A 21,165-nucleotide genomic window follows, 5' to 3' on the forward strand; every position below is an offset into this window, starting at 1 on the left:
TAGGAATGTGCATGAACGGTGGGACTTTGCTGTCTGTGTCTCCCAGCAGATGTCTGGGTAGTTTAGGTCCCCCATGACTACCGCCTCCTTAGTTTTTATGGTCTCTGGGAGCTGCCTCAGGAGCCCCGAATCTAGTTCTTCCCCTTGGTGTGGGGGTCTGTAGCAGACCCCTACCACCAAATCCCTTTCTCCTTGCCCCACATGTAACTTAACCCACAATTCTTCTACTTTCTCCTCCTTCGATTCCGTCTTGATGAGGGTCGATGTATATTGCTCATTGACATAGAGCGCAACCCCTCCCCCTTTCTTCCCCACCCTGTCCTTTCAGTACAGCCTATAACCCTCAATATGTACTGCCCAGTCGTGGGAAGAATCCAACCACAGATGTGGAATAATCCCACCACTAACTGTGGTTAGTAAATTAAACCAATTATATCAGGTCACTGTAGAAAAATTTCTAGAATGTCTAGGTGCAAGTCATTTGAGCTTAAGTTCCAACTTGCCTAATTTGTTCTAAAATGTTTTATTCCCTTTTTTTTAAACTTTAAAAACTCATGTAGCCCAGGTGTACTCGGGTATATACTCCCCTTCTCCAGTTGAAGGCAATTGTTAGCTGGCAGGTGTGCTGTGGGGGAACTGCAGAATTCTGTTTCCCTCTGTCCCTATAGAACCAGGCCAGGACAGTCAGGGGACTTAACTATGTACGAATTTATTTACATTAACTTTTCACAAGGGAAAGAAACATGGGTGTATATACATATACATATATGTGTGTGTATAATATCTAAACTAATAACATAAACAATACCCTCTGGGTAAATGCTATAAAACCTTACATCAGTGCTCCAGATACAAGCAAGTCACAGATAAACCCCAAAATAAACCTAGATAGCCAACAGATAAATGATAGATAAGTATAGGTGACCAATAAATAAGCCACAAATAAATACAAATAAACAACAAATGAAATGATGGCAACAGGGGGTCCCAGCAGAGCCCTAGGTCTCTACTCATTTACTAATTTACAACATGAGAGTTCACAAAATATAAGACATGACATCACACCACTTATGGCTCAAGGAACTGAATCCCAAGGGGAAACCCCAGTGCTCTATGGCTTTTCCCAAGCCCATCAAGGAAGCTGGTAACTTAAGGGGAGCCCTCCCAGTGGGACTTCCACTTTCAGGAGCCCTTAACTAACCAGAGGGGACTCCCCATCTCCTTTGGGAATCCTTTTTTCCCTGCAACTCAAGCCTCCCAGGCCTAGAAGGTGGCCCTTGTCCTCTATACCAAACTGCTCTCTCACCTGCGGTGGGCTTTGGGGGTGGGGGTGGGGGGGTTGCTGTCCCCTGAAATGGGTCTCTGCTATACAGGGCTTCTGGGGCCTCTGGCTCGGCCCTGTCTACTGGCTCAGTAGCCTGATCATCGTCTGGCTCCCTGGACTCAACTTTTTGCTATGGGTTGGAGGCCCAGGCTGCCTCTGCAGCACTAGGCTCGGTCTGTTCCTGGACCCTCCATGCAGCGCCTCCTGCACTGAGCTCCCAGTCTCATGCCGGGGGTTGGGGACCTGAGCCGCCCAAGAGCTCCAAAGATCTTGCTCTGTGCCCTGGCCTGTGCACCACGTCTGGCCGCACACCAGAGGTTGCAGACCGAGCCGCCTCACGCAGCTCCTAGGGTCTGGACACCGTGTGCCATGCTGTGCACTGAGAGCCTAGCCACTGGAGTCGTCCGCTGTTCCTTGCTGATGTAAGTCTTCAGGGGTGCTTCCGGGCTACTGCTTCACTGTGCTGTGCAGCTCTCCTCAGCTCTTCTAAGCCCTGCTCTTCTCTCTTCTCTGTCCCAGATGCGTCTCCCTCATGCTGGGCATGCGGCTCATTTTATATGCTCCAGGGCTCCGCCCCTGAAGTCTTCTGGACTTGACAGTGTTGCAGTCTACAGTCAGGTCTGGGAGATCTCCTCTCTCCCTCCTCTCAGGAAAGGGGTGCGACTCAACTCCTCTTGCTGCCTCCTCATTGGTGGATGGGCTCCACCAATCAAAACGGCAAAATCTGCTACACTTATAAATCTCCTCCTCCTCTTCCTCCTCCTTTTTATTCATAGACTGAAACAGAAAAATAAGCTTTCCTGATTTTTCAGCTCCCAATCCATTTCTCAGCTTTGGGTGAATGAGTACAAATGAAGACAATATTCTTTTTGCACCTTCAGAAGAAGCTACTGCTGGTAAAAGCTGGTTTAGCACTTCAGCAAACTGCTTTCGGGTGCTTTAGTAGTGACTTCCACCAATTCAGTGGCATGACTTTGTCAACAACCATGTACTGCTTGAATGCTTCACCTCCTAACTTTGAAATGTATTATGGTTGGCATGACTGAAGGGCGATGAGTAAATGCTCATGAAATAAAAGCGTTTTCTCTTCAGCAGTTAGGTATCTACCTGATATTTTGTGTTAAGAAATTTGCAAAAAAAATGTGGTGGAGTAAGTGCTTGATCTATCCACTTCTTAACTGCCTGCAATTTAACTTTGCTGTTGTGTTTTTCTTGCTTTAATGTTTATTCTTTAAAGTTCTTTCCAAATTTCAACACCATTTTCTTCACAGATGGTCATCAGAATAGGCCAGTTCTTAATAAATACCTGAAAGCAGTCAACCACTGAATTAGTGTACATCTTGAGGGAGAAATAGCTTGGATCCCCCGTTCTCTTCAGTGAAGCTGAAGTAAACTGGTTGCTATGGAAGTACTTGGTGATTTCAACAATATTTTTCTTTATTCCTGGAGTTGTAAATCTCTGGGTAGAAGACGCTTCAAATGAGCACTGCATCCACATATTATATGTTTCAGGTTTGCTTCATTATCATCTTCTAAGATCCTTATCTTTGCTACATTGGCAACATTTTCTGTGACAAGGCTGCATATGTCACATGAACTTTTGCTTGCAGTCTGTTATAGTTTTTACTGCTAGTTCTTTTCAATATCCTGCAGTATGGGCATTTCCTGGTGTATCCCTTGCTTCTGTGGGATAAATAATCCTGTCTTCTGTTGTCACACAAGCATATTTTACTGGATAGTTGTGTATATTGCTCCATCCATTGAGACTCAAATTAACACTTTTCCTTTCAACATTGTTACAAAATGTTCAACTCTTCTCATCTTTGGCAATTCCTTGCAGACAAGGATGATTGTCTTCCATGACTGCCTTATCAGTGTGTCCGTAGATGGCTGATGAGGCCTATCGAGGATCAACAGACAATGCTACAACTTGGACACGTGTTTCCATGTGAGGTAGGTGGCACTGGATTTTGTATTTGGTATGTGACATGCTGTTTCTGCCACTCCTGCTTTTCCATCTCCTGTTGTTGTCATGTTGTTTCAAAGTACTGAGATCCATGCAGCAGACTCTTCCTCCATTTGGGGCGGTCCTGGGTGATAGTCTCCCATGAGTTGCCATTGATGTTGCATTTTTTAAAGTTGGCCTTTAGGACATTCCTGAAGTGCTTTTTCTGCCTTCTTCTTGAACGTATGTTTTAGCTGAGCTGGGAGAACATAAATTGCTTTGGGAGTCTGCAGTCAGACATCCAGATGATCATTTCCTTAGTACTTGTGGTGGTTGCTTGCAGGAGGATGCTAATGTTGGTGTCTCTCTCTCTTCCCACTGGATTTGGAGGATCTTCCACAGGCCGTGTTGATGATATTTCTCCAACAACTTTAGATGTGTCCTTACATAGTCTATGTCTCAGCTTTGTACAGGAAGGTGGGGATCACAACTGCTTGATAAACCACAAATTTCGTTTCAGATCTGATGTTGTGCACTTTGAACACCCGTTTATTCAGGTGTCCAAAGGCTGTACTTGCACATTTGAGGCAGTGTTGGATTTCTTTGTTGATGTCAGCCTTCTGTGAGAGAGAGCTTCTGAGGTATGGGAAATAGCGTTCTCCAGAGTCTCACCATGGATCATGGATTGATGGAGCTGGGATCTGTTCATTAGGAACTTGTTGGGGGAGGACTGTAGAGGGACCCAGGCCGAGCAGCTACATTGGGGTAGGGCCTGAGTGCTGCATGCTCAGTGGGTGTCTCACTCTCCTGCTTTCATATTTCACCTGCCATGACTTGGTGTAACTAAAAAAAGGTACCAGGAGGTGGTACTTGGCTGGAGAGGGTTGGGTGAGACTGGTGTGGGTCATGACATTTCATAGACATTAGACATCTGAGAGTCTTCTGTGGGGCTTCACCTTCCCCAACCCTTTCCACTCAGGTATTCTTGTTGGTGCTCAGAATAGACACTTGGCTGTACCAGGCATCTGGCCTCATTGTTTAGGCATAAGAGTCAGTGATGGAAGGAAACTGCATCGCCGGTGGTCCACGCACCTTGGCGGAGCCCTCTAGTCTTGATAAAGTTCTTCTGTCTGCAGCGTCTGGCCCACATAAGGGAATAAACCAATATAACTTAAATAACCACATCTATGCCTGCTTCAGGCTTTCCTTTGGCCCAGTAGGATATCTCAGCCACCTGTCTCCAGGTAGCCGGGGCTCCTCAGGACTTGCCCTTGATGTGAGCCCAGCACAAACAGGCTGATCCATCCTGAGTCAAACCCTTTGGGCAATCGGGAGCCACGGTATCACAAATGCCCATGCAGCCCCTAAAGGCACCTGATCTCCTGTGGTAGAGCTGCAGTCAGGGTTCCGTTGAGAAAGCCAGAGTAGTCCTGGTCCATGGTCCCAGGTCTTCAGCTCCAGTGGAGGAATATGGCATTAACCAGTACCTATGCTGGTCCCCCCTCCCCCACCCACACACACCCCTTCACACAGGTGATGCAACCTTATTTGAGGATTTCTAGGTTGGTCTGGGTCAACCTGGACCCCTGCTGACTCCCACATGTCCTGGAGCTGCTGACAGGTGCTAAGAGCCCCAGAGGGGCTCATGAGCTCCTGCACCTGTGGCTTCCAGGCCCTAGGTGGTGCTTTCTGTGCCAGTTTCCTGCTCTTTTCTTGGGTTGGGGCCCATGTCCACTTGGAGCTGGGGTTCTGGGTCTCACCCTGGCCTGGGCATTGTGCCGGGGAGAGCATGCTGCTTGCTGGCTGCCTGTCTGGTCCAGGAGATGACACAGCAGAACATGCTGTCGGCTCACTGTATTTCTGCGAGCCCATCTGGGGATCCACTGCCTGGGGATCACACTGGCAGTCATCTTCCCAGTGAGTACAGGGCTTGGTTGAGTCCTTTCTACAAGGACCTTAGTCTTCTGGATGTTAAGCATCAATCCCATTTCCTTGTCTGCCTTGGTAAAGATATTGATGATTGCCTGAAGGTCTGTTTTCAAGTGAGCGTGCACTACAGCATCATCAGTGTACTGGAGGTCAATGTGGTCTTGGTTTTGGCTTGGGGTTGGCTGAGGTTAAACAGATTACCATCCATTCAGTAGTTTATCTCCACTCTGGCTGGAAGCTTGTTGGTGGTAGGATGTAACATCCCGGCAAGGAATATTGAGAAGTGTTGGAGCAATGACGCCGTCTTACTGAACTCCCACTTTATCCTCAATGGGATCTGTTACTGAGAACCACTGCTTGCATACTGTCATGGAGCAGGCAGAGAATGGTGACAAATTTTGGTGGGAATCCATACTTCAGAAGGATCCTCCAAAACACTTCTCAGCGTACAGAGTTGAAAGTATTCATGAGGTCAAAGCCATGTAGAGAGGCTTATGTTGTTCCTGACACTTCTCCTGCAGGTGGTGAGCTGTGAAGATTATGTCAGTTGTGCCTCTTAATACCGTAAACCCACACTGAGATTCTTGGAGGAGCTCTTCGGCAAGTGGAAGGAGACAGTTCAGAAGAGATCTCACAATGATTCTCGTGGTGGACAGCAAGGCAATCCCTCTATAGTTTTCACAGTCAGACTTGTCCCCTTCCTTGAAGATTGTCATGGCATCCCTGAGGTCATCTGGGATTTCCTCATCATTCTGGATCCTTAACATGAGGGCATGAAGCTATGATATGAGCTCCTCTCCTCCCTGTTTGAAGATTGCAGTGGGGATTCCATCCTTTCTGGGTGGCTTGTTGTTCTTCATTTGCTTTCATGGCTTTCTTCACCTCATCAAGGGTTGCAGGAATTCTGAGGTTCTCTGACTGGGTGTTGTGGGATGGAGTTGAGAACACTCTTGTCAACAGCTGTGTCTTGATTGAGGTCTTCAAAATGCTTCTTTCAATGGATGTTGATGGTCTCCCCTTTCCTTGATCAGGTCTCAAGGGAGATGGTCATTGAGTTCTCGGACAGTAGATGGCTTTGGTGGCATTGAAGAAGCCACACATATCATGGATGCCAGCTAGATGTTTAATCTCCTTAGCCTTGTCTTCCCATCATTTGTTCTTTGGACCTCTGCCTGGGCTTGTTGGAGATTGTTTCTTTTGCCTGGAGTTGGTGTCATTTTGCCAAGCACAAAAGGCCTTGTACTGGTGGTCAATCAACATTTTCACCTCCCAGTCTTTCTCATCAAACCCGCCTTGATGTTTCCTGGTAGAGAATCCAAGTATCTCTTCATAGGCACTGATATCAGTAGCTTTTAGGGCACCCAAAATGCTGCTGACATTCTCCTATTGTTGATTGGAATTCACCAGTTTTTCATAGAGGCACTGGTGGAAGAGGTTTCGCTTGCTTGGATCCTTGAGTCCTTCAGCATTGATCTTCTGTCGGGATTGCTTCTGCTGCAGCCATCATTTGGGAGCCAGCTTGAGTTATATAACCAAGCAGATGAGTTGGTGATCAGTCCAGCATAGGTTTGGCATAGGTCGGGTGATGCGGACATGTTTGTGATCCCAGGCACAGATGATGATGACAGTCAGTTGGGTGCCAATGCTTAGATCATGGGTGTTGCCATGATGTCTTGTGCCTGTTTTTTTGGTGGAACAGGGTATTGGTGATGGTGAGTCCACGTTCCATTCATTTGGTCAAGAGGAGAATGCCATTGTAGTTGACCTTTTCTAGTCCTCCCTTGCCAGTGGTTGGAGTCCCTTCCAACTCTGGCATTGAAATCACCAAGATGCATGGAATGTTAGAAAGGACTTGGTCAGGGTTGGCATAGAATTCCTCCTTGATTTCATCAGTGGCATCAAGAGTTGGGGCATGTGCACTGATGACAGTGGCATATTGAATCCCTGCCAGTTTAAGATGGAGAGTCATGAGGCGTTTATTAATTCTGATAGGGAGCTCATTGAGTTGGCTTATGAGTTCATTCTTAATGGCAAAACCAACTCTGTGAAGTTGGTGTTCTCCTTCCTGTCTACCCTTCCAGAAGAAGATATAGCTGCCTCCATGTTCTTTGAGCTGCCCATATCCCACTTGCCAGGTCTTGCTCAGTGCAGCTATATCGATGTTGTCACCTCAGTTCTTGGGCCACCATTGCAGTGCGTTACTCTGGGTGTTCACTATTAGGGTTGTCCATGCGGGTCCTGAAGTTCCAGGTCCTGAAAATAATGGTGCATCTTCACTGGTATTTTTGACTTCGGTAAACCTGATGTGGATATCCATTTGGGAAGAAATACAGACTACTGTATTAGACAGGCTATGTTTAGGGCACCTTTTCTAGCCCCTCTCCATGTGGGGTAAGCAAAGTGGATTCATAGATTCACAGAAGTTAGGGGCTGGTAGGGACCTCATAGGTCCTGAGGGGGGCTCCTCAGTCACAGTAACATCTGCCAAATTGCACTCCTGTCTCATCTGTGTGCCAGATGACCTTTTTGTAGCTACTGCCCTCGTGCCAGTTCATGACCGGGAGCTTCCAGACCATCTGGACACCAAAGGGCATGAAAGATGCCTGTGTGTGACTTATTTTATTGTGGAGAAGCTACTACACATCAGCTTCCACACGGCACTTGACAGAATGGGACCTTGATTCAATGGCAAGGAGATCAAAACAACTGGGGATATCATTCTGCTGCAGCTTTCATCTGCCTTCACAGCCATTGGGATTCTAATACCTTCTTCCACTTGCTCTGCTGAGGACTTGTAGACCCATAGCTGGGGGCTGGGCGGGCTTACTATAGTGGTAACCTGCACTCGTCATGTCACTGCACTCTCAAAGGATATATGTGACTTTTCAGGTGGGAAACGATTGCCATCTTCGCCACATCCTGGTGGTGCTGCTGCTTGGTCTGTGACTGCTTATTCATCAGAGTTACCCCTGCTTATTTCACAGCGAACCTTCCTGAAGGTCATTCCCCTATTCACCACCTGTGGACATGCTGGGTAGCAGTACAGCTCTGCCCCACACAGTTCTTTCTTGTACACTATATCTAGAAGCCTTCCACCACTCTTTTCTTCTGGTGGCGTGAAACATGGCCATAATGATTGAACCATGTCAGTGAAATATTTTTTTCTGGTCAAGATGAAAGGGAGAATTTGCCGCATGAATGAACTAAGCAGTCTTTTCATCTGTGTTGTATTGCTAGACTTTGCTGGTCCTGATTTGGAACTCATTCATAGTTTACTTAATAATGAAGAAAGTCTCTTTTGGATATAGTTCATTCCCTGTCTCGGGTATGTTTAGTTGCAGTACTGCTCGTGTTACCAGTAGATGATTCTGAAGTTGCAGACATTGCAGATGATGACTGTTCATAATTTTCTTATGTTTAAGCTGGACCCTGAAACAAGTCACTCATGCTGAGTACTCAGTGCATTACTTTAAATGTTGCCTAGCCTGCAGCAGAAGTTTTAACTGGTGTTTAAATTTATATAACTTTTCCGAAGCCAGTTTTATAAGGAAAATATTCAATAAATCATCATGTAACCCTAGCCACAGTGCTACCCATGGCCACTTCCAGATTCAGGGTCCTGTGGTGTCAAATAGCCTTGGCCAACCTCCCAGCCCCTCAGGTTGGGGCCACCTCTCCATGGAGTGCTTTCTTGTGGTTTCCCCACACACTGGAGTACATACAGTCTAACTGTTTACAAAACAGGCAACATATGAATGAGGTTAATAGCAGAACAGGATATCAATAATCTAATTGTTGAAGACGGGTATCAGTGAACTAAAACACTCTGTACAAATTGAATCAAAGACATCCTCAGTGCAACTCCCCAGCTTAAACCTTGAGACTCCAGTCAATTTCAGCAGGCGTACAAAGGGTTAACAAGACATCAGCTCTCCTTCACACTGGCAGCACAATAACCATGGCTGGTGCTGCTGCTTCAGAAAGTCCTGCTGTCTGCTAGAGCCTGCCTGGGGAAGAGAAGCTCTCTGTTGCTCCAGCTGTCTGTGGTATCTGCAAAGAAACGCACACTGTCTCCTCTCCCCAAAAACACCTTTCTCCAATTCCCAGACAATGGCCCCTTTAGCTGATAACTGAAACAACCCTGAGTTTATCACCCACCCAGCCCCAGGCTGGTTCTCTGTTAACTCCCCTCAGAGTCTTCCCAGACCAACACCCTGCCCGCCTGGCACCGTCTACTTTACCACCCTTTAAAATTTTTATTTTAAAATTTCATTAATTTGTATTAAAACTTTATTCTGTGCAGGAACCTAGGGCTTGTAGACTTGCTTACACTGAGCAATAAAACTCATTCCAGAAGTGCAGGAGGAACATTAATAATTTATAATTCACAAATACAAACTGGCACATCCATTAGATTTTGAACTCAATTATTTTGAAATTCATAAGTAATTCACCCTAAATATCTAACATTGTCATAAATGTATTGTTTACTAGCCATGTAATATGTGGTCAGCAATCCATAAGAATAGTTCAATATAATAAGTTTACTAACCAATTTTTCCTGATGGTTCAGAGATATCCACATCAACATTTTCAAGTTCATTGCCTTCTGGGAATCTTGGCTTCTGGGAAGCATTTTTCATAATGTCAGTTCATTTGTGCTACCAGGCCTTGCATCTTTGTTGCACTGTTTACATTTGGCATGTGTTCCTTTTTTTACTCCATGGCACAAATTTCTTGAAAATATTCTCAAATAGGGTCTTTTTTGAGACCTGCAGCTGTAGCAGTGTTTTCATCTAGTTTCCAGGTTCTGAAATTAAACCTAGTTTATGCCCCTCAGAATGTTGTTTCCTTTCCTTTTTCTACGCTATCTTGAGCTCAGCATTGGTTCTTTCTGTTCTGTGCATGCTGCTTATTCTCTTCCTTTCCCTCCACACAAGGAATTAGCAACTAACCAAGACTCCTTCCGCCTGTGACATAACATACCACAGCATACGTCCTGAACCACCTGGAGTAGGCTCCATGTTCAACTTACATCCCGGACCAGCACTGCATAGATGCTGTGTGCAGTGTAGGTCCGAAGCCAGCTGGAGTGGGCACTGCATATAGCACTTGTCCTGGACCCTGCATGCAGGGCTGGCCTGGTGGGCTTCATGTGCACTGTTTATTTAGGTCAACTCTGGACTCATGGGCAAGACTGGGGTTCAAATGATGGGGCTCCACAGGCCAGATCTGGCCCATAAGTCGCATCTTTGATACTCCTGGCTTAGAGGGAGGACTGAAATGACCAACTGTGAATGTGAGGTCTTAGATGACAATGGAACTTAGATAGTTCTGAGAAATTAATTCCTCCCCAATAGGCCATCAGCAAATCATGAAAAGAAAGCAGAACAATCAGGATGTTTAAGAAAGTTGCGACCGTTGCGAACTCTCCTGACTTTTCTGGCCAATGCTGCAGTGGGTGCACCTGCAGATGCATTTCATTGTGCATTAGATTAACCTAATGTGCAGTAAAGCATCACTGTCTAAACATGCACAGCAATTACACATGCACAAAGGGTAGCGAACATCTCATGAACATGAGCCGGCAGTGCCATGCTGTGGACAACAGGGCAAACAATATGCTGGCATACATTAAACGTTGCACCTCATGCAAAACTAAGGAAGTGATACTCCCACTGTTCTCCGCACTGGTGAGACTGCAACTGGAGTACTGTGTCCAATTCTGGGTGCTGCACTTCAACAAGGATGTGGAAAAACTTGAGAGGGTCCAGAGAAGAGCCACCTGTATGATCAGGGACTTGCAAGACCAGCCATACGAGGAGAGGCTGCAGGACTTGGACCTCTTCAGCCTACAGAAGAGAAGGCTGAGAGGGGACTTGGTAGTGGCTTACCGCTACATCAGGGGAGTAGTCAAGAACTCAGTGAATGGCTGTTCACCAGAGCACCCCTGAGGAAGACCAGGATACAAACTCCTGGAAGGCTGCTTCAGGCTCAGTTCCAGGAAAAACTCCTTCAGTCAGGGTATCCAAGCTGTGGAATAAATTCCCTCCAGTGGTGGTGGGAAATCTTCAAAAGGAGACTGGACAGTCACCTTGCTGGGGTCACTTGACCCCAGTTGTCTTTTCCTGCCTAGTGCAGGGGGACTGGAATTGATGATCCACGAGGTCCCTTCCAGCCTCTATGAATCTATGAATTACTTTTGCAGTAGATTAATGTAAAGCACTGTTTGCTAGTACCAACAGATACAGGTACTAGCAAACAGTGCTTTACATTAATGCACCCAGAAGCACATGTAGATGCTGACTTGGGAGCAAATTGCTCCTGGTCAGCCCAGCCAGCAGGGGGCCACAATTGTTACTTGGAGTTGTCCCCAGCTCTGGGAGCAGCTCTGAGTAGTGGAGAGCTTTGGGCTGGCAGGGCAGGGCAGTGACAGCCTGGTGTCCTGGGCTGGTGGTGGGGAGCTGTGCCCCTTGCTCTGTGCCTTTATGGTGCTTGCCCTCATGCTGCTCTGGGTGCCTTGGAGCTTTTTGCCTGACTTCCATTACTCAGTGTCTAGGAGCTGAGCAGGAGCAGCTGCCAGGGGCCTGCCTCCACCTCTGTTCAACTGTTTCCTCTGGCTTTGTGCCCCTGGGAGGCAAGGGGTCCATACCAGGGGGGGCTACTTGTCCCACAGCTGGAGGAGGAGGGAGGGCAGGTTGGGAAGGCAAGAGAATCTCAGAGAAGGTGCAGCTAGTGAAGGTGACCACAGCTTCTGATAGGCTGGGGTGAGGGATGCACCCTTTCCCCAAAACTAACTTTATTCCATGGGATGCACTCCCATCTCAGCCTGTCAGGAGCTGTGATTGCTTTCACTAGCTGCACCTCCCCTGGGATCCTCTGTCCTTTCCCTTTTCCTCCTCCTGCTGTGAGATGTGCATCACCCACCCAACAGGGACCCCTTGGCCCTCAGGGATGCAGAGTGGGAGGAAACAGTTGGGCAGAGGTGGAGGCAGCTGCAACTGCCCAGCTCCTAGGGATCAAGCGAGGAAAGCCAAGCAAATTTTGTCCTCCCTTTGAACTGACTGCCCCCAACAACTTTTCCTCCTGCCATGATGCTCCAAGGCACTTGGGGCAGTGTGAGGGCAAGCCCCCCAGAGGCCCAGGGGGGAACCATGCCCACTGATCTATCAGCCCAAGATACTGGGCTGTAACTTTCCTGCTCTGCCTGCCTGGCTCAGCTTTCTACTGCCCCTGGAGCCAGGCACAGCTCCTCCCCCACCCACTGGAGTTTGTGGCTGTTCCCCCTCCACCCCCCTGTGCCTCCTACCAGTCTGGGGAGTAGCACCCAGGGGAGCCTGAAGCTTCCCCTGGCTGCTGCAGGGGGCCAGAGCAGGGTAGGAGCAGCCCTGGATGCTGCTGCTTCTGTCAGGCTGTTTGCTTCTGATGCAGGTGCATGTGCAGACATGTGCCCAGGTACAGTTTAATCTGCCTGAACTTTCTGCACAGAGAATTCAGGCACATTTATTACACATGTGGTGATGTGCCCAGTTAGAATTATTGTAGGAAGCTCTTTTACTCATTTGTTTCCCTGAGTAGAATGGCTGTTTGGATGCATATATGTGTGGGAATAGATGTAGAGGCCCTACTGTGCTTGTGAGGAAGGCAGTACTAAGTCAGGAAATATCATTCTCCATTCAAAGAATATATTTGGGGAGGTAATATTGTACATGTAATATACCATTAAAAAGTGGGTCCCTACTTTAGATGCTTAAAGAAACACAAACTTAACTATGAAGTCTCAGCCAGAACCATCTACATCTCTGCCACACAAATACAGTGTAACCCAATGCAAAATCCTGCAGACCTTTGCACTCTGTTTTTCCACCTGTAAAATAAGTGTAAACTTACTTATGTTGTTTGGAGCTTGATAGATTAAAATATACCGAATAAGGAGTAAGTATTACTATTGCTACTGTCTATAGTATCTACTATTGCTATTTAGTATTTTTTCCTGTGGTGTTGTGATCTATGCTGTGCATTGAGTGGACTGATTTAATTGATTTGCCTGCAGTGAAGCCAGGTTTTTTTTTTTTTTTTCTATCTACGATTAATTGATTAACTATCTTTCAAGTAGGAATAGTTCAAATTATTCCTTCCATTGTGAAACATTTTGTATACATCTATATTGAATTTCTTCTGTTGTATTGTTACAGTTACCTTATTTGGTTGAGCATGTCTTTCTGTAATTATTCAAAAGTTTTCCTAACCTTGACTAACATAAGTACCTAAATAAATTTTATCGTGATTGCACTTGCATAATAAGTTACTGTTCACATCTACTATATCATACTGTAGTGGGGCACCTTTAGTGCTTCCACTTTAAGGGCAGAAAACAGGTAGCAGCCAGGTGCCTTATTAGGGTAGCCATTTTGGCCCAGTGATATAAGCTGGGCTGCAGTTTGTTGCAGGAAGGAAGGAGGTAACATCAGGCTGAGAGGCTGCTCTGGGAATATCAGAAGGTAAGGGCAGGGGCTATGGGGTGGAGGTGACCCCTTGTCTTGGGTAACATGTAAAACTGCACCGTGCTGGGGAAGGGTGGTCTGGTGGGGCTCCTAGTGGTGTGGGAGCCCCCAGGAAATGCCAGGCCAGTTACCTCCCCGGTGAAAGGTGGTTTGGGGCACCTTATAACCCCAGCCCCACATCCCTTATGGTGTTCTAATGAGCAGGGGGAGCCCAGGCTCATTAAGGAGCCCTGAGGCAGAGCTCAGGCTGGAGGAGGGACCTGGGGCCATTGCCCAGGTGGCAGAGTAAAGACTGGGGGCACGAGTGAGACTCTGAGAGAGGGGCAATGATTTAGAGTGGCCCCGTGAGTGTGGGCAGGTGAGGAGGCCCAGTGGAGGCATAGTGGCTCAGTGGGAGGCCAGGAGCGAAAGGGGCATATAGTTGTAGAATCGCTCAGTCAATGCTCAGGTGAGGGTAGCAGGAGACACCCAACAGACTGCACCAGGGCTGACTAAGACAAGGAGAGCTAAGCCCGAAGCTGGGTGAGGCCGGGCAGGATGAGTGTGGCCCTGAGAGAGGGCAGTATGAAAGAGGGTGGGTGAGAGCCAGCAGAGTAAATGGAACCCTGGTTAGAGAGGGGTGGCATGTGAGTGGCCCTCCAGGGCTGTAGAGAAGAGCTACAACCATGTGCCCACTTTGCTCTGGCCATAGGCTGGAGAAGTAACATCAGAGTAACATGTGCGAGGCATGGGATCCATGGAGGGGAGGCTGGAGCAGTTATTAGGTGGGTATTGTCAGCAGGGTGAGTAATAGGTAGCCTCCCGCCTTAGTAACAATTCTCATACTTTTCCATCAAGGCGTGGCAGGAGAGCAAAGCGGGCAGTTACCCCAGGAGCAGGGCAGAGACCTGATGAGGAAGCCATCCTCTTACACATACCATGATAATAACTGACTACTTATTCTCAGTCCTTCTTTTTTCCCCTCTGGTTTTTAAAATTCGACAGAATTTTCCATCCTATGTTGCTTAGGTCCCTTATTTACCTTTTGCCTTTTTCCAATGACCTCTTTTGAAGTCTGAATAAATGTCTACTGCTTCTTCTTTGTCCATGATATAGTAGACACCCATAATTGGTATTGTATTGTGTACTGTCTGCCTCTTGAGATGAAACTTACATTTGCAGTCATGAAGAAAAGTATTTGCTAATTACCTTATTAATTGAATATATCTGCTGTACATTATGGAGAGACAAATTAAGCACACTTCTATAGTACACTTGGAAAACATCTGAACAAAGAGAAAAGCCATCTGTTGTGCAAAGGCTAAACAGAACTAGATTCCCTTTGAGGCAGATTTACGTTCATCTCCTGTACACGAACTCTTGCAAGGCCAATCAAAGAAAGGCCAGCCATTTAAATTTGTTTCAGAATGATTTCAGGCAATAATTTTAAATCTTTTGGGCAAACTTCTTAAGTTTTATTGTGTGGCAGAAGCTCTGATAAGTTTTAGTTGACTGTTCAAGTGTGTGTAAAGTGTTGTCTGTCTTGCTTTCTCCTTCCTTGACATTGCAGCTTGAAATTCCCTGATAACTGGCATCAGTGCTAGACTGAATGGGAGGAAGCTATTCTGAGTAATAACTGAATCACAGGGAACCACTTTACTGGGAGTGGGACATTTACTTCCTACAAAAGTAGCACCCCTTTCCATCTAGTCAAGCAGGAAAAACTGAGATGACTGGAAAGGAGAGACATAATGATGAAATATTTAGCATTTTAGATTTTTATAATCTGTGAGAATGTGGCAGAGAGAAAAAAGGGTCATGATTCCTCCAAGAATGAAAATGAAATAGGATTCTTCTTTGAAGAATGCCTTTAAAGTATTTTAAAAAAATTAAATATTATTTAAAATACATTATTAAAAAAATACCTTAAAGTATTAACCCCCCCCCCTCAAAAACCTTAAGGTATTTAAAAAAAATTGCATTTAAAAAGTTGCATTTAAAAAAATGTTTATTATACAATAGGCCAGTTATTCTCAACAAGGATGCTGCAGCAAGATAAACCCAGAGAATTCAAAAAAGAATGAATAGTTTCAGAAACATTACGACTTGTGGTCTTCCTGAGCTCTTTGCAGGAGAAGAATTGTTCTATTAGGTGTCAGTGGGCACATTTACATGTGTACTTTACTGCTCCTTAGATTAATTAAATGCATAGTAAAGCATCACCATCTACACATGCTCCACCATTATTGAGTAGCAGATTAATTTAGTCCAGGTTAAGGTAGTCCCATCAGACACAGGTACTATCCTACTCCACAGTAAATTACTGCACTTAAACATGTGTAGATGGTGATGTCAGGATTAATTTATTCTGGCTTAAATTGACCCAGGTTATATTCAGGCCCATTAATTGCAGGTTTAGATGCACCCATTGAGAGCATATGATGAAGACAGTGGACTATAATGAAAGCAGACATTTTTATGGTTGATGCATGAAGAAGGAAAGCACTCAATTTGAGTTTTGAATTTCATGTTGAGTTTTCAGGGATGGTAGTTAGTGGAAAACAAAAACCATATCTAGTTGTATAATGGTCACCTCTGACCTGGAGCCACTGAGAGGCAACAAGCATGGAAACCTATAAAGCCGTTGTTTTGATACCTGGATTTCCAGGTATCAAATTTAGAGTCAGCACTGCAAATATGCAGTATGGGGAACTTTTTTTTTGTTCCCAGTGTCCCAAACTGCTTTGAGATATTGCAAATGGCACATATGGGCTTGTCTGGACACGCCCATATTGTGCTTTTGCATAATATAGAAACAATAGTATAAGAAATTAAAACAGATTGTGTAACAATTAGAATGGTATGTTTGTGGAGCAGTAACAAGCATAAAGAAAAACTTGATTTTTTTTTTTCAATAATGTTTAATATTTGTCTTTTTTTGGGCATTGCTTCATCTTACCAGAGTATATAAATTATAATAATTTTGTTCATTATTTTCATTTCAAAGAGAATAAATTAATAGGTATGAGTGGCTACTACTTGAGGGTATAATGAAAGAAAGGTCAAAGCAATGGCATTTATTTAATAGTAAACTTTCAACTGTGTGTGTAAAAACACTTGTAACTTTGTTTTTTGTACTGGAAAGGCAATGAATATGGTGGTTACCATTGAAGGAGAAGGTTAATTTCTGAAAAACTCTGTAAATACAAAGTTAGACAACTTGGAAGACTGAAAGTCAGCTTTGATTTAAGACAAAATGAAGAAATGTAGCAATGTCTTTGACTAAGAAGTAACTGGGGTCCTTAGGTGCTCTAGAGTATGGTGAAGTGATATGCTACATTTGCAGAGCTGAATTTTCTTCCACTGGGTAAAATCTTCCCTAGTAATGAATATTGTGCTTTATATTGTGAGACATAGCAGACTGACTTCTAACCTAACTATTTATAAGTAAACAGTTTTCAGTTTGGTGGGAGAAGCATTGCACTCCAAACTGAAACAAAACTCCCACTAAAATCCATGTTAATTTTTCTTGATCAAGGGTTGAGTCACCAAGCTGTAAATACAGTCAGAACAAATATGGAGTATTATTACTATCTGATGACATTTTGCTTCTTTTGGAAACAATGCTTAGCTAGGATCACAGAATATAAAACAAATGAAGAATTTTGTGTGTATGTGTATTATTATAATGGGAGCAGTTGTGATAGCTGTACGTAAAGCTGTATAACCACATATTAAGCTCCCTGCCTCTCAATATTTTCTGTTTAGTTCCCTTCTAAAGACGAATATTTTTCTTTTGGAAAGATAGAAGGAAAATAGTTCAGTGATATTTTGTTTTTTGGCATAGGTAGACTAAAAAATCCTTCCCCCTGGCCCCCCCCATTTTCTTCCTACTGCTAATCTCCACCCCAGTTTTTTTTTTAGACTAACTTTACAGTCAAAATGGCCATGGACTAAAAAATGAAATTTGGCATGACAATACACACTGTTGGGCTACTTTCCTTGTTCCAGAGAAAATTATTTAGGATGTGACAAAATCATGCATATTTGAAAATGTTTTTGAGAGATGTGAATGTATGGAATATGCACATGAGAATCTAAGCTTACATTTTGTTAAATCTGCTGATAATTAATGCATAATTAACTTTATATTCACAATATATTCTCTGTTGACCAGCCTGACAGAACTTTTACCTACAGTTGTGACTGGAGTCATTTTATTTCTGAATGCTCTTGGATAAATAAAAAAAAGAAAACTAGCCATGAGGATGGGATCTCATGAGTGCGGTATGCATTAAATCAACGAGAAGAATTTGCCTTAATTGTGCATACTTGAAATCTTTTGAAATTCAAAATGGCTACGTATATTGGAACTATTGGAGTTTATGATAGCATGCTGAAAGTCTGCTTAAAGTTTTGTCCTTTTGATCTCCCTCTGTTACACAGTTTACTGTATACATCTGGAAGGTAGTCAGGGCAAACTACTTCCCTTAATTATTATCCCTTATAGTTATAGAATATATCTTTATTTTTTTCACATATAACGCACCCACCTTGAACCTTGTTTTTGAAGGACTGAATGCAGTAGAAAAATCTTTCCTTGTAGTAACTAACTGAGTTGCAGCTAGGGAGCCATGCCTGGTCGTTGGTCTCCTCCCAGACAGATTTTACCTCTATTTTTATCTGGAGTGACAAAAACTGCTGTTGCCGTATTTCTCACATATATTATGCATTGAAATTTCCAGCCCCTTTTTTCGAAAGAAGATGCATGTTGTATGCAAGAAAATGGGTAGAAACAAGGTAAGAATGAAAGATCGAACAATTTCAACCTTTAGTTTAACATGAAAAATGTAGACTATCTGGAATGCACCTATGGAAAAGGCAGGGAATAATAAAACAGTAGCTAGCCTATTACAAAACAGGAAAACACTTTGTAGACGTATGCAAGAAAATCACTTCAAAATTTAATTTATTAACAAAAATCATCTTGCATTAGCATGGCAAAAAACAGAGGAATTCCCTTGGGTGTTCTCTTAATGAGTCCAACTTCTATTAGGTAGAATACCGTATCTTAAACCAGTGATTCTCAACCATGGTCCCGTGGCACCCAGGGTTCCTTGAAAACCTCTCAAAGGTGCCAGAGGGTGCCACACAGTTTTAGCACTGTTAGGTGTGCAATTTGATAAACCCAAGAGATTTCAAAAAGTAATCCATAGTGTTAAAAACATTCCAACCTGTTGTGCTTTGTGAGTTCTTTGCAACTGGAAAATTGCTCTATACTTTGGTAATGAAAAATAGGAGTTAAAACTAAGAGCTGACATTTTCTGAGGGGGTGCCTTGAGTCTAAAAAGGTTGAGAACTGCTGTCTTTTCAGTATTTAACTGAGAATACTGTCTTAACAGTATTTTAACAGCTCAGAGAACCAGAGCACCTTTTTAATTGGCTTCCAGCTCAAAATTGACACTTAGGAGCAGTTAGTATCTAAATAAGTAATGAATGCCTTATGCATCTATATATTGTTATGGAGATGCCATCCAGATGTCTTTTCAGATTTTCCAGCATTTGGTTAGAGCCCTTTGACTTTCCACCCACCAATGCATGGAACTAGATTATGAATATGTCAGCTCCCAGATTCTGCTAGCTTTTTTTCTCTATTGGAGCTTTAAATTTCATAGCCATTATATGACTCTAGTTTCCCTTTCAGAGCAGTTTTGGGTTTTTTTCTTTTCCATATGCTTATTTATAATTTCTTTGTTTCTCTGTTAAATAGTGGCTTCCGGAAGATAATTTTTTGCTTCACAGCTTTTTTTGTTTTATTCAGTACATCATGAATACAAGATAGCAATGCACTTTTTAAATTATATAAACTAAATATTACAGATAAAGACCAGGGAACAATTTATACCAATACATCAAACACTTGGGAATCCTGCCTCAGTAACTATAATCTCCTCTCTAGCCATCTTTATTATTAATAGTAATGCTTGTATTGTGGATTTTCATAAGTATGCTGTAGCTAAACTTCTTGTTTTTATTTGTGGGTTTTTTTTGTCGTCTTCTGTCCGTGTATCCATAGACCCTTGTTCTACCTTCCAGTCTCTTCGTATCATGTTCAAATACCACATTCTCATCTTTACAATCAGTTGAATTTTTTATCTTGTGGCAACACAGCCTGGTGTCGTGTTCAGTGGACTTCAGTCCAATATCTTTGTGTGTCCTTGACCTACCCATTTCATTTCTCTGTACTTCAGTTTCCCCTCATAGCCATTGCATATCTTGTTAGCTGAGATTGTAAGCTCCTCTGGGCAGGAACTGTCACTCACTCTCTTGTGCAGTAGTGCAATTCTCTGATCACATCTAAAGCCTCCAGGCAGCACTGTAATACAAGCAATCAATATTAATAATTAAACAACTCCCTTGTTTTCTACTGCTTTCCCATTGTACTTTTTGCTCTGCCAGTTCAACATACAGCAAAACTCCCCAAAGCATCTTCCACTATAACTCTTTTTCTTACATTGCTCTCTAGAATATCCTTTCTGATTCTGCAAGACATGAAAACTTTTCCTCTTCCTACATCCAAATGGTGTTTGTGTGTTTTACTGCACTTGTTCTATTTTATCTTAGAAAAACAGAGCTGGAAGGGAACCCAGGAGATCTCGTCCACCCCCTGCTCAAGGCATGATTGTCCCTGTCTAAAAGCATCCTAGAGAAACGTTTGACGCATCTGCTTTTTAAAACTTCCCAGGATGGAGATTCCACGACCTCTCCGGATAGCCTATTTCAATAGCCACTCAATAGGGAGAAATTTCTTCCTAATACCAAACCTATATTTCCCTTGTTGCAAGTTGAAGAATGTTATTACTTATCCTATCACATTTAATATTTGCCATGTTACGAGTGGCCATAGAAGACTCACCCATCCTTTCTATAACCAAGTGTTTGAAGACTGTTATCAAATCCAGCCTCCGTCTTCATTTCTGCAGAAAAATAATCTCAGCTCTTAAGACTGATGATGATGATGATGATGATGATCATCATCATCATCATCATCATCATCATCATCATCATCATCATCATCATCATCATCATCATCATCATCATCATCATCATCATCATCATCATCATCATCATCATCATCATCATCATCATCATCATCATCATCATCATCATCATCATCATCATCATCATCATCATCATCATCATCATCATCATCATCATCATCATCATCATCATCATCATCATCATCATCATCATCATCATCATCATCATCATCATCATCATCATCATCATCATCATCATCATCATCATCATCATCATCATCATCATCATCATCATCATCATCATCATCATCATCATCATCATCATCATCATCATCATCATCATCATCATCATCATCATCATCATCATCATCATCATCATCATCATCATCATCATCATCATCATCATCATCATCATCATCATCATCATCATCATCATCATCATCA

The 21,165-nt window shown here is 43.6% G+C and overlaps 1 protein-coding gene across 16 annotated transcripts in view; it reads left to right on the top strand.

The window, feature by feature from the left end:
* The first annotated feature begins 3,164 nt into the window (after positions 1–3,164).
* The window catches only part of RYR2 (ryanodine receptor 2), an 847,904-nt gene continuing 829,903 nt past the window's right edge, over positions 3,165–21,165 (top strand). For all 16 annotated transcript variants that reach the window (XR_003095960.1, XM_025213656.1, XM_025213760.1 and 13 more), the window contains exon 1: positions 3,165–3,277. Coding sequence is in view for 15 of the 16 variants with exons in the window: in XM_025213656.1 (XP_025069441.1) it covers positions 3,218–3,277 (60 nt within the window). In the remaining variant the exon portion in view is untranslated. The remainder of the gene's footprint in view (positions 3,278–21,165) is intronic.

This window comes from Alligator sinensis, unplaced genomic scaffold, assembly GCF_000455745.1.
Source record: "Alligator sinensis unplaced genomic scaffold, ASM45574v1 scaffold93_2, whole genome shotgun sequence".
NCBI lineage: Eukaryota > Metazoa > Chordata > Crocodylia > Alligatoridae > Alligator > Alligator sinensis.